At 44.8% G+C, this 11,702-nt stretch overlaps 1 protein-coding gene across 1 annotated transcript; it reads left to right on the forward strand.

Moving 5' to 3' along the window:
* Nucleotides 1-1,240: 1,240 nt before the first annotated feature.
* Nucleotides 1,241-4,261, forward strand: nkx6.1 (NK6 homeobox 1). Its single transcript, XM_080200018.1, has 3 exons — nt 1,241-1,859; nt 2,464-2,636; nt 4,019-4,261. Exons 1-3 carry the CDS (start codon nt 1,241-1,243, stop codon nt 4,259-4,261), a joined length of 1,035 nt encoding a protein of 344 aa, XP_080056144.1.
* Nucleotides 4,262-11,702: the final 7,441 nt, after the last annotated feature.

Raw genomic sequence — 11,702 nt, forward strand, 5'->3', positions numbered from 1 at the left:
GCACCTTACTTCATTAATCCACCACCGAGTTTATTCCAGATCTAATTTGAAACCAATTGTAGCTTTTCTTTCTCTTTTCTCGCTGTTCTAATTCACCGCTGTTCTTATGACAAAAGTGCTGGGAGGAAGTGAAGGATGTGGGAAACAAACTAAAGAGATTATTTCGAAGCGGACGCCGTTTCTCTCCCCTGTAATGATAATAAATAAACTTTTTTTCCTCCCTGGATGAGTTGATCCGTTCAAAAAGATTTGCCAGCGATGGATGGGAGCCAGAGAAACGCACCCTCAACTTGTGGGGCAGTGTGTAATTGTATATTCGCGTTCATTTCATTTACATTCCTTGGTGGGTTACCATTCCAGCATTTTAACACAGACAGACTCTGGGCGTTAAGTTTATTTATTGGTGTCAAAAGTAGGCTTACATTAACACTGCAATGAAGTTACTATGAAGATCCCCTATTGGAGTGCACATTGCAATTCTTTGAAACACCTTCGATTAGTTTAACAAAACGAGTCGTCGACGGATATTGTTCAAACTTTAAATGAAGGGTCAACTGGATTTTAACCCCCCCTGGAAGTCAACGCTCTATACTTATTGTAGGCTCCATATCTCTCTCTCTGATCAGTCCCATTTAAGTATGCAGATGTATGCAGGGGCGGGCTTTGGTCGCCGACCAATGAGAAGAGGGGGCTTTAACACGTCACGAGGATTTTAACCAATCAACTGAGGCATGCCCCCCTTCGGCCCCGCCCCCTGGAGCCCTTTGATGGACAGCCGGAAAGTTTTTTTTGCCCCTTCTCTGCATCCAGAGGAGATAGAAAACGGCTGGAGGGATGAGAGTGTTTTATTACCTCGGCTTCTTTCTTGCGGGGCGGCAAGGCGAGAGCTCCAAAAGTCTTATCTCCGGATGAAAACAAAAAAAAGAGAGAACCCCCCCTCCCAAAAAAAAATGTGTAAACAACTCTAAGGATTTTCCCTCTGAAACCTCCCCCTTACATCCCATCACTCCACTTGGAATGTAACAGGAGATGTCAGTTTAATTATTCCTCTTTTTTTGTCTTGTTGAATCTATTTATTAAAAGATTCCCCAAATCAGGAAGGGGGAAGATTTCCTGGACTTTTTTTTTCCCATCTGAACAAGAGGTGAAGTTGCTATTCTGCATTATTTCTCCCCCTCTCCCTCCTCCCCTTACCTTGTGCGAAGTTGTGGTTGATTGTGGTGACTTTTTTTCCTGGGTAATGTTAGCGGTTGGACAGATGGACGGGAGCCGGCAAAGCGCCTTCGTGTTGAGCAGTCCACCCTTGGCAGCTCTGCACAGCATGACCGAGATGAAAAACCCCCTCAACCCTTACTCACTGCAGAGCGGGCCGGGCTCGGGGGCATCCTCCGGCATCTCCACGTCCTCCAGCCCGCCCGGGATCATCAGCGCGGCCGCTTCCACGGGGCTCAAGTCCAGCCTGCCCGGCTTCCTGGCTCAGCAACTCTCATCCACCACCCCGCACGGCATCAACGACATCCTGGGCCGCCCGGTGGTGCTCCCGGGCAGCGGCGGTGGAGGTGGAGGAGGTGGTGGCGGCGGCGGTGGTGGTGGTGGTGGAGGAGGAGGAGGAGGGGGAGGAGGAGGTGTCGCCTCTGCATTGCTCTCGGGGATCCCTCGCTTCAACAGCAGCCTCAGCCCGCCGCCCCCGGGGATGTACTTCAGTCCGAGCGCCGCGGCGGCGGCAGCGGCGGCGGCGGCAGCGGCGGTGGCCCGATACCCCAAACCGTTGGCAGAATTGCCCGGGAGGACTCCCATCTTCTGGCCGGGAGTGATGCAAAGTCCACCTTGGAGAGACGCCAGGCTGGGCTGCTCACCGCGTAAGTACAAAAGCTTCACCCCCTCCAAAATCCTTCCCTAACTTGCTATAGACAAATGTATCCCTTTTTAATTAAAAGCAAAAGTTTATTTATCAGTCACAAGTAATTAACACTGCAATGAAGTTACTGTGAAATTCATTTCGCTTCTGTTATATTAAATACACTTCTTGTAAACGCCAAAGTTTGGGAAACGCATTCCCCAGTTAAACAATTGAGAATTGATATTTGTGTTGCGTTTTTTTTTAAACTTACTGTATTGTATTTATCGAGGGAAAAAAAATTGGATCGAATTAATGCTGTATTGGATTAGATGGTCATTATCTCACAATATTGTATTGCTAAATAGCAAGTATCCAATTTACCACCAGGTTAAGAAAGAATTAGGCCATGATGGGGATTGTTGTATGTGTCCAAAGAACAGTTGATTTGGCCAGTTAGAATTCACAGTTTCTTGCTACCATTAGTTGTTCAGATGTATTATTTAATTGTGTCACCCACCCCCACCCCCACCCCCACCACCACCCGGTTCCAATTTGAATCTCCGCTCCGCCGAAAGGAATATTTAGTCGCTGGTTCAAACACGCTCCATGCCATCTCCTTCCAGATCAGAGCGCCATGCTGATCGACAAGGACGGCAAGCGAAAACACACCAGACCCACCTTCTCCGGGCAACAAATCTTCGCCTTGGAAAAAACTTTCGAGCAAACGAAATACTTGGCTGGACCAGAAAGGGCGAGGCTGGCATATTCTCTGGGGATGACTGAGAGTCAAGTGAAGGTAAGTCAAGGATTGCTTGGCCCAATTTGAAACGATTGATGCCTGAAATGTTGCAAAATGCTGTGAAGAAATGGCGGGTGGAGGAGGTGGAGGGGGGGGGAGGAGGCAGAGAATTAGACTCACAAAATTATAAAGGGGGGGGGGGAAACTGGATTCAATTTAAAATCTTGAATCACACAACACAAGTTTGATGTGCGGGCCGGTACAGACTGGCATTTCTTTATACATAAACCCCTCACTCCTGTTTTCTACCACGGAAATATCTTAATTTAGCATCCCACTTGTTCCACACCAAATTGTCTTCTGCAATTAATTTGCCAGCGCCCACGTCTAAAAGAGCCCTCGACGTTCATTGTTTAAAATAAATATATAGAAAATTTGCCCTTGGAATGCGCCGATTTGATTTTCTGTTTGAAATATTGCTCTTGCTTCTGTCGGTGGCAATCTCTAGAGCTTGTGACATTTTGTCTGTTCTCGGGGACTTGTTCGTACATTCGCTCTGTCAAGTGATTGCCATTTCTAGATAAAGAGAAAAAAAACGTGTTTGCCCACAATAATTAGAGAAAAGTTCAGACCACAACCGAAATATCTCCATTCTATATTTTAAAAAATGACAAGAGGAGAGCTGTGCATATTTATTGCGCTAATCCAGCATACTTATCACTGGAACATTACAAATTGTAATCTATCTCTTTCTGAAAAAAAAACGGTAAAAGGCCCTTGTTACTGTGATATAAATAATTTACATTTACGCGCTTTTAGGTAAAGATTAAACTGTCGCAGTGTTTAATTTATCACTGCATTATAGGAGTATATGTCAGCTCCGGTATGTGATACACAGCTCTTGTAGATAACCCCGTTTAAATAGTGAATGAGCCACATTCGAAAACATGCATAATTATACTGGGTGAAGATAAGCCGATATTTAAGGATCTTGTGTCACGGTTAAAGCTAATCCAGCCCTTTATTCTCCCCCCAAGCGCATCATGAATAGTCACTGTCCTGCAAAGTACGTTTTGTCTGCCTATTAAACACACACACACACCGCACAGACACAGAAAGTGACAGTATAACTCCGAAAACTAACTCTCACAGTCCTGAGGCGGAGGTGCAGCTCAGAGTTGATGACAAGTGTCAAATCCAGCCCTCGACATTCGCTCAGAATTGTCACCCTCAATCTCAGAAGGACAGTCAGTCAGGTGAACATTTCTGACAACGGCTTTTCACCGCCAGAGTTTTCAGGAGGGGGAGAGAATATATCCTATATGTGTGTGTGTGTGTGTGTTTGCAAGTGTAAACCACTCCTGCATTCTTTCAATTGTCGACAACAACAAACAAAAAAAAAGAAGGGCAAATAATCGTTCTCCCTCCTTTCGATGCAGGTCTGGTTCCAGAACAGGCGGACGAAGTGGAGGAAGAAACACGCAGCGGAGATGGCTACAGCCAAGAAGAAGCAGGACTCGGAGACCGAGAGGTTGAAGAGCACCTCGGAAAACGAGGAGGAGGACGACGAATACAACAAGCCGCTGGACCCCAACTCCGACGACGAAAAGATTTCCCAGTTACTCAAGAAACATAAACCTAACTCGCTGCACGTCCTCACAAGCGAAAATGAAAGCTCCTAGGGAGAGAAAGAGGAGGGCAGGGGACTTCATATTCCTAATCCTACCGAACCTAGCACTAAACTCTCTCTCTCTCCCGCTCTCTGTATATTGTCAGAGATGTATATATTTTTATAATCTATATAAATTATGGGAAGATTTGACCAGAAGCCCCGGAGCTTAAAGCACTAATTCTCATGGCTAATGTACGCCTCCACTTTAAAAACAAAACCACAGGACATTCTGCATCTGACCGCCAGCATCGGGCGCACTCCCGGTTTGTGGAATGTTTTCATAGCTATATAGAAATATATTCAAATCAGAGACTAAGGAACTCGTTTGTGAAGAAGGTGGGGGGAGGGAAGGGGGGGGGGAACGGGGGCTCCGCTACATGTAAATACCTCGTGTATTAAATGCAGGACAGAGAGGAAAAAAAGAATAACTGTGAATATTTATGTGTACAATACATTTTGTATAAGAACAGATCAGTTTAAAATAGCGCTGGCTTGGTTTTTAATGTATAGATTTTCGTTCCGTTCCTTCGTGTTTTTTGGAAAATTGTGGAGTCTGAATGCCAAGTGTCGCCAGAATTTGTGTCTGTGGAATTTAAAACAAAAAATAACAGTATGGTATCTTTTTAATTCGTTAGCGTTTAATAAATTAAATGGTCATTGGAATAAGTGAGCATCTTGCCTCTCGGTGGCTCCCGGGAAGTTTGTTTCTTTGCGGGTGGGAAATTTGTGGCCTCTCTACCTGAATCATTAATTCGATAGCCACCCCCCCACCCCATTTAAGAATTGCTGCATATTCTATCACCAGTTGTATTTTCTTAACCCTCCAACCAAGACTGTTGTCAATTTTATTAGTAACTTTCTACAATTTCTAACCCATTATTGGCGGTGGGTTTACTGCCGCGATTTCCTCCCCAAACCCCTGATGTTTGGTTTGAAATATATACAATGTTAAAATCTGTAGCCTTAAAATAACTCCCCCACCCCCTCCTACCCGCACCCCCGGGGGAAAATCTCCATTCAACCCCAAATAATGGTTAATGAAATCAGGGCCTTTGGGCCGAATATTTTAGAGACTGGGTCTGGTTTGGTGTATTTTGTTTTCTGAAGATCTGTAAATCCAAGCACAGCACTTTAAGGACAAAGTGTGTGGAAGGGTGATTAACATTCTGAACGGCTCCTTTGTGGTTAAGTAGGCATTTTAGCCCGTGCAGCCTTTCTCCCCGCATGCTTGTGCTTGGCTTTAGATAATACAAGCTGGAGAGGATATGGAGAGGGGGATGAAAAAAAAGGGGGACACTTTTGGTTTAATTCTGAGATTTATCTGCCGATTTCGAGGGAAAGATTTTGAGAAAATTAACGCCCGCTGCAGATTTGAAGGAATTCGCTGAGCTGTGGCGAGAAGCAGTTCCAAAGTAACTTTTACACCACTTTTACAGTCATTAGAAGTGGGAGGGAACTGAAGCAATGTCATTTATTGCCATTATAAGGTTTTTTTAATCCTGTTGAAGGATCTTGATATTTCAGTAAACGATCGATCGCCATAAGAATCAAGAGGAGATTTTTTTTTCTCTGTAATTCAGAACGGTTAGTGAAATGATCTTTGCTTGACTGAGAGATGGAAATATAGGAGTCCTTTTTCCCCCACTCACGCCGTGAGGGGTTGCGGGGGGGGGCGGGGGGGAGGATGTGGAGACTAAAATAACTGGTTGTATAAAAATGCAGACATCCCACTAAATGCTGACGGAGTCCGCAGGGGGGAGGGGGCTAACGTCCAGCTAAAGGCGGTTTTGCCACTTGGACACTGAGTGAAAGTTGATGCAGAACCGGGGTTCCCCTCTTTTTGTGGAGGAAGCGGGCTGAATTAGATAGCTTTAGCACGGACTTTACAGAGCCGAATCCGTTCACGTTATGCAGGAACATAACAACGGGTGACTTTGTATCAAGAGTGTGCAAGTCAGGGTCATGTCTGAAGGAAGGAAACGGCAAATCTCAGTCCATGAGCGCTAATCATCCAATTCGCCCCGAGGCTTATTTTGTTCGTTTGTTTTTTTTGTGATTCTTTGGGAGTGGGGACGCGGTCTCTCACACGAAAAAAGGGTAATCAAAATAAACATGAAAAAGCAAAGGGGTGGGGGAATAACAACAGCGGGAGAGGAAAGGGGGGCAGGGGGCAACAGGTAGGATCTGCTATTCAGTGACAGCCGGCACTGGTTCCTGATAGAGAAATGTCACTTAAGAATGATATGATGTAGAGAAAAATGATAAAACGGCCTGTTGATGAGAGAGAGAGGTGCAGTTTGGGGAGATTCGTTTCCACGTAAATCGTCCCAAATAAATGACCACGCGGCTGCGGGATGAGGGAATAACGGAGATCATTAATAACTGATTAAAAACATCTCAATGCACAACGTGGTTGGGCTTATTCACCTGGTGTACCTTCTGATAGAAATCTCTCGCGGGGAATTAGGGGCCGTAGCGGGGGGGCTGGGAGGGGTATATTCCTGAAACATGATCCACAATCTTACATTTAAAGGGATAATTTAAAAGAACAAGAAAGCACATTCGAACCTTGAATTCGTTCCATTTTCTTTCCCCCCGTGAGTTACCTGGGCTTTCAATTTGCAGACCTGTTCCTTGGCTTAAACGCACCTCGCAATTAAGTTACTAAAATCTCAATTTTTTAAAAAACAGCATAAATGCTATTGTGTGTGTTTTATTGGCGGACTGTGTCCCAGCCGATAACTTGGCGACATAATGTAGGGAGGATAATGTGGAGCTGCACAGACTGGGCGGGTTATAAAATTGCGCGTTGTTGTTTTTTAACTATGATTTAAATGGTAAGGATAATTGAGATATGCATCTCAGCTCTGACGAAGGGTCATCCATACTGGAAATGTTGGCTGTATTCTCTCTCCACAGATACTGTCAGACCTGCTGAGATTTTCCAGCATTTTTCTGCTTTTTTGTTTCAGATTCCAGCATCCGCAGTATTTTGCGTTTATTTTAGTTAAAATATTATTTCATTTCTTCTTATAAAATCATTTATTTCCAGTCTGAGACCTTTTTTTAAAAAATCGCCCATCTTTTTCGTTTTCTTTTTTTTGTTGGAACTTTAGAGAAAGATAATGAAACCCGTTATGTTCTCATGAAAATGACTGGATGTGAGTGCACGCACAGGGGAGGAAGCTCTCTACATAAAGAACCACAGAATCGGTATGGTGCAGAAGCAAGCCATTCGGCCCATCGTGTCTGTACCGGCTCTCCCAACCAGCATCATTTCTTAGTGCCATTCCCCTGCTTTTGCCCCTGGATATTGTTTCAATTCCGACAATCATCTAATGGTCTGTCGAATATCAGTCCAATGTCATTCAGTCCAAAGATGTGCGGGTTAGGTGGATTGGCCAGGCTAAATTGCATCTTAGTGTCAGAGGGACTAGCTGGGGTAAATACATGAGGTTATGGGGATAGGGCCTGGGTGGGTTGTGGCCGGTACAGACTTGATGGGCCGAATGGCCTCCTTCAGCACTATAGGAATCTATGAATGCTTCTGTTGAACCTACACGTCTAGGCAATACGTTCCACACCCCAACCGTTCGCTGTGTGAAAAAGATTTTTTCACATTTTTTAAGTCACTTTAAATCTGTGCTCTCTCGTTCTTGATCCTTTCTTTAATAAGTAGAAACAGTTTCTCCCTATCTACTCTGTCCCACCTTGAATAATTCTATCCAATATTCTTCTTTCCAAGGAGAATAATCCCAACCCCTCCAATCTCTCGTGACTGAAGTTTCTCATCCCTGGAATCATTTTTGTATACCTCTTCTACACTCTCTCCAATACATTCTTCCTGTAATGTGGAGCCCAGATCTGTACACAGTATTCCAGCTGAGATCTAACTCTCCAATTCGTTACCCTGGACGCCACCAACAACTTTGCATTTATATAGAGCCTAGCACGCCCCAATGCACTTCCCCGGAGGGCAGTGAGATAGAAATTGACACCGAGTCAGAGGACTGGGGACATATTGTGACAGGGCTGCGCTTTCATTTGGGATCTCAACACTGGACTTGCCTTTGCTCACCCGTTAATACAAATAGACTCCTCATCCCCTGCCCTTTAGACCCACAGTGGCCCCAGTGCCACACTGGCGGAAAGGTAGAAGGCATCAATTATTAAAATCATGATAACGCCTTGAGCATGGCGTCACCCGAGAGCGTATCAAACCATCTCTGATGTCAATGTACAGCCTGCTTTAATAAGCAGTGATCTGTCGGATCCACTGAGTCCAGCACTGATGGCTAATGGATTGGTGGGAGGGATGGGTAGAGGAATGTAAAAGATTTACCCTAAAGTTAAAATCTATTTATTCGTCATAATAAGGCTTACATTAGTTAAGGTTCAATGTGAAAGCAGCGACAGCAAATTCTTGTCATTGGTGAAAATAACAGTCAGCTGGAGGGGGGGGGGGCTGTTATTTCATTCAGAGTGGGGGGGGGCTGTTGTTTCTTTCAGAATGGGGGGCTGATATTATTTTCAGACTGGGGGCTGTTATTTCATTCAGAGTGCGGGGGGCGGGGACTGTTACTTCATTCAGTAGGAAAGGGATCTGTTATTTCATTCAGAGTGAGGGGGGTTATTATTTCATTCAAAGTGGGGGGGAGCTGTAATTGCACTCAGAGTGGGGGGGTTATTATTTCATTTTGAGTTGGGGGTGTTATTTCATTCAGAGTTGGAGTGGCTGTTATTTCAGAGTGGGGAGGGGGGGCTGTTATTTCATTCAGAGTGGGGGAGGGCTGTTATTTCATTCAGAGGGGGGAGGCTGTTATTTCATTCAGAGTGGGGGTGTTGTTATTTCGTTCTGAGTTGGGGGTGTTATTTCATTCAGATTGAGGGGCTGTTATTTCATTCAGAGTAGGGGGTTGTTATTTCGTTCAGAGTGGGGAGGGGTTGTTATTTCGTTCAGAGTGGGGAGGGGGGTTGTTATTTCATTCAGAGTGGGGAGGGGTTGTTATTTCGTTCAGAGAATGGGGGGACTGTTATTTCATTCAGAGTGGGGGGTTGTTGTTTCATTCAGACTGGGGAGGGGGATTGCTATTTCATTCAGAGAGCGGGGGGGGGGGGGTGGTTGTTATTTCATTCAGAGAGTGGGGGGGGATGTTATTTCATTCAGAGAGTGGGGAGGGGGTTTGTTATTTCATTCAGCGTGGGAGCTGTTATGAGTGCGAGTACAATTAAATATTACACTATGCTACACAGTTTGTTGGGTTGGGACTTGTTAAGATGTGATGTATAACCTGTCCAAATTAGTGAAATTAGAAGATGCCGTATAAACGTTTAAATAAAAAACAATAAACTTCTTTTTTGGAACGAAATTGTTGGGACTTTTAAAAAAATATATCAGGTACCTCCGTCTGCGAATCGGGTCGTGCAACAAGTCCTTAAAGGCCGCCAGTTCTTTTAAAAGTGATGGCTGTCAGTGCTCGGGGGTGTTGCTTGAGTCCGCGGGGTCAGGAGACATGAATATCTGACAAAGGATCAGGGCTACTAACTTCCCACTGGGTTCTACACTAGCGGCATTCAGCGCATTCAAAGAGAGATCAGGCGCCAGCAGAGGATGCTGTTTTTGTTATTGACGGCCGGGGGGTGGGGGGAGACTTTAGAAGCTGCTTTGCAGACGGTGACTGCACAAGTCGACAGTTTTGTATTGATTAAGAGACAAGGTCCGGATTGCTTAGATCGTTTCCCAATCACCATGTTCATTACATGCTAATTTGGGTCAATAGCCCAATAGTTCGTGTGTGGCCCTCAGCTTTGCTGAGCCGCAGCGAGGACTCCCAAAGCCTGGGAAATAAAACGAGTTGCTTCCTCGAATTTGCAGAATGATAGGGAGAGGGAAACAAGGCTGTGGAATATCTAACACCACGAGGCACTCCACGAAACATCAGGCGCACCAGAATTGAAGTTAGATGATCAGTTCTCCAGTGAAGCTAATTCAGACCAGATAATCGGATGAAATTGGACCTTTAACAGCAGGATTTACAATAGGCAAAAATAAAAGATATTCTATGCACGATAAACTGCTCACTTCAGTTCAGAATATAGCATTACTCTACACCCTAGCTATGATTCTAACACTATATTCTGCACCCTCTCCTTTCCTTCTCCATGTACGGTATGCTTTGTATAGCGTGCAAGAAACAATACTTTTTACTGTATACTAATACATGTGACAATAATAAATCAAATCAAATCAAAATCACTCAAAATAAGATGCTGTTGTCATTTATACATGTTAAGAAAACGTCCTTTAATCCCAGTGATGTTCCTTAGAACACCACTTTCTCACTTTATCTCTCCATTCCACTGCCCATCAGAAATTCAGAGAATCAAATCCACTTTTAACGATATAACTTCTGATGACTTTTCCCTTTGCTTCCCAACTTGATCTTCCTTTTTATTTGGAACGTTTTAATATTTAACGTCCCCCCCACCCTTTCATGTGAGCCATTCGAGATTTGAGGAGGTGGGGAGGCAGGGACCCCCATCAGAAATTGATTTACGGTTTTCCCAGGGTAGAACAATGGGGGAGGGGCAGAGGACACAATTTCTTGATCACAATCCTCGGATCAATATACAGTAATGCCGCTGGGCAAACCTGCTCTGAAATTTTGCCTTGCTTGGCCCATTCCATTTAGGTTTAAATGCAAAATTGCAACATTGGGATTGGCAGCTGTGATTTTCTTTTTAATTTATTTTTTTTGAGGCCATGCGATTTAGGTTTAATGAGCCTTCTGGGTCAGGCATCATGTATCCCCCTAATATCCATGTGAGACTAAGCAAAACATCTCTGGCACTGGATACCATCATGTGGAATCATTGTGTGGTATCAAGGCTGTCCTTAACCAGACAGATGTGCCAAGACTTACCCAGGCAGCCACCAATACATTTTAAAAAAATAATTTGTGGGACATGGGTGTTGCTGGCTGGCCAGCATTTATTGCCCATCCCTTGTTGCCCTTGTTCAGAGGGCAGCTGAGAGTCACAACAGAATCATACAGTGCAGAAGCATGTCATTTGGCCCATCAAGTTTGCACCGACCACAATCCTACCCAGGCCCTATCTCCATAACCCTGTGCATTTACCCTAACTAGTCCCCCTGATACTAAGGGGCAATTTAGTATGGCCATTCCACCTAACCCGCAGATCTTTGGACTGTGGGAGGAATCCAGAGCATCCAGAGGAAACTCACACAGACATGGGCGAGAATGTGCAAACTCCACAGACAGTGACTAAGCTGGCAATCGAACCCGGGTCCTAGGTGCTGTGGGGCAGTGGTCCTAACCACTGTGCCACCTTGAGACAGCCACATTGCTGTGGCTCTGGAGTCACATGCAGATAAGGACAGCAGATTTCCTTCCCTAAAGAACATTATTGAACATTTCTGCTGACGTTAA

The sequence above is a fragment of the Carcharhinus amblyrhynchos genome, chromosome 1 (genome assembly GCF_965287045.1).
Source record: "Carcharhinus amblyrhynchos chromosome 1, sCarAmb.v2.hapA, whole genome shotgun sequence".
In the NCBI taxonomy this organism is placed as follows: domain Eukaryota; kingdom Metazoa; phylum Chordata; class Chondrichthyes; order Carcharhiniformes; family Carcharhinidae; genus Carcharhinus; species Carcharhinus amblyrhynchos.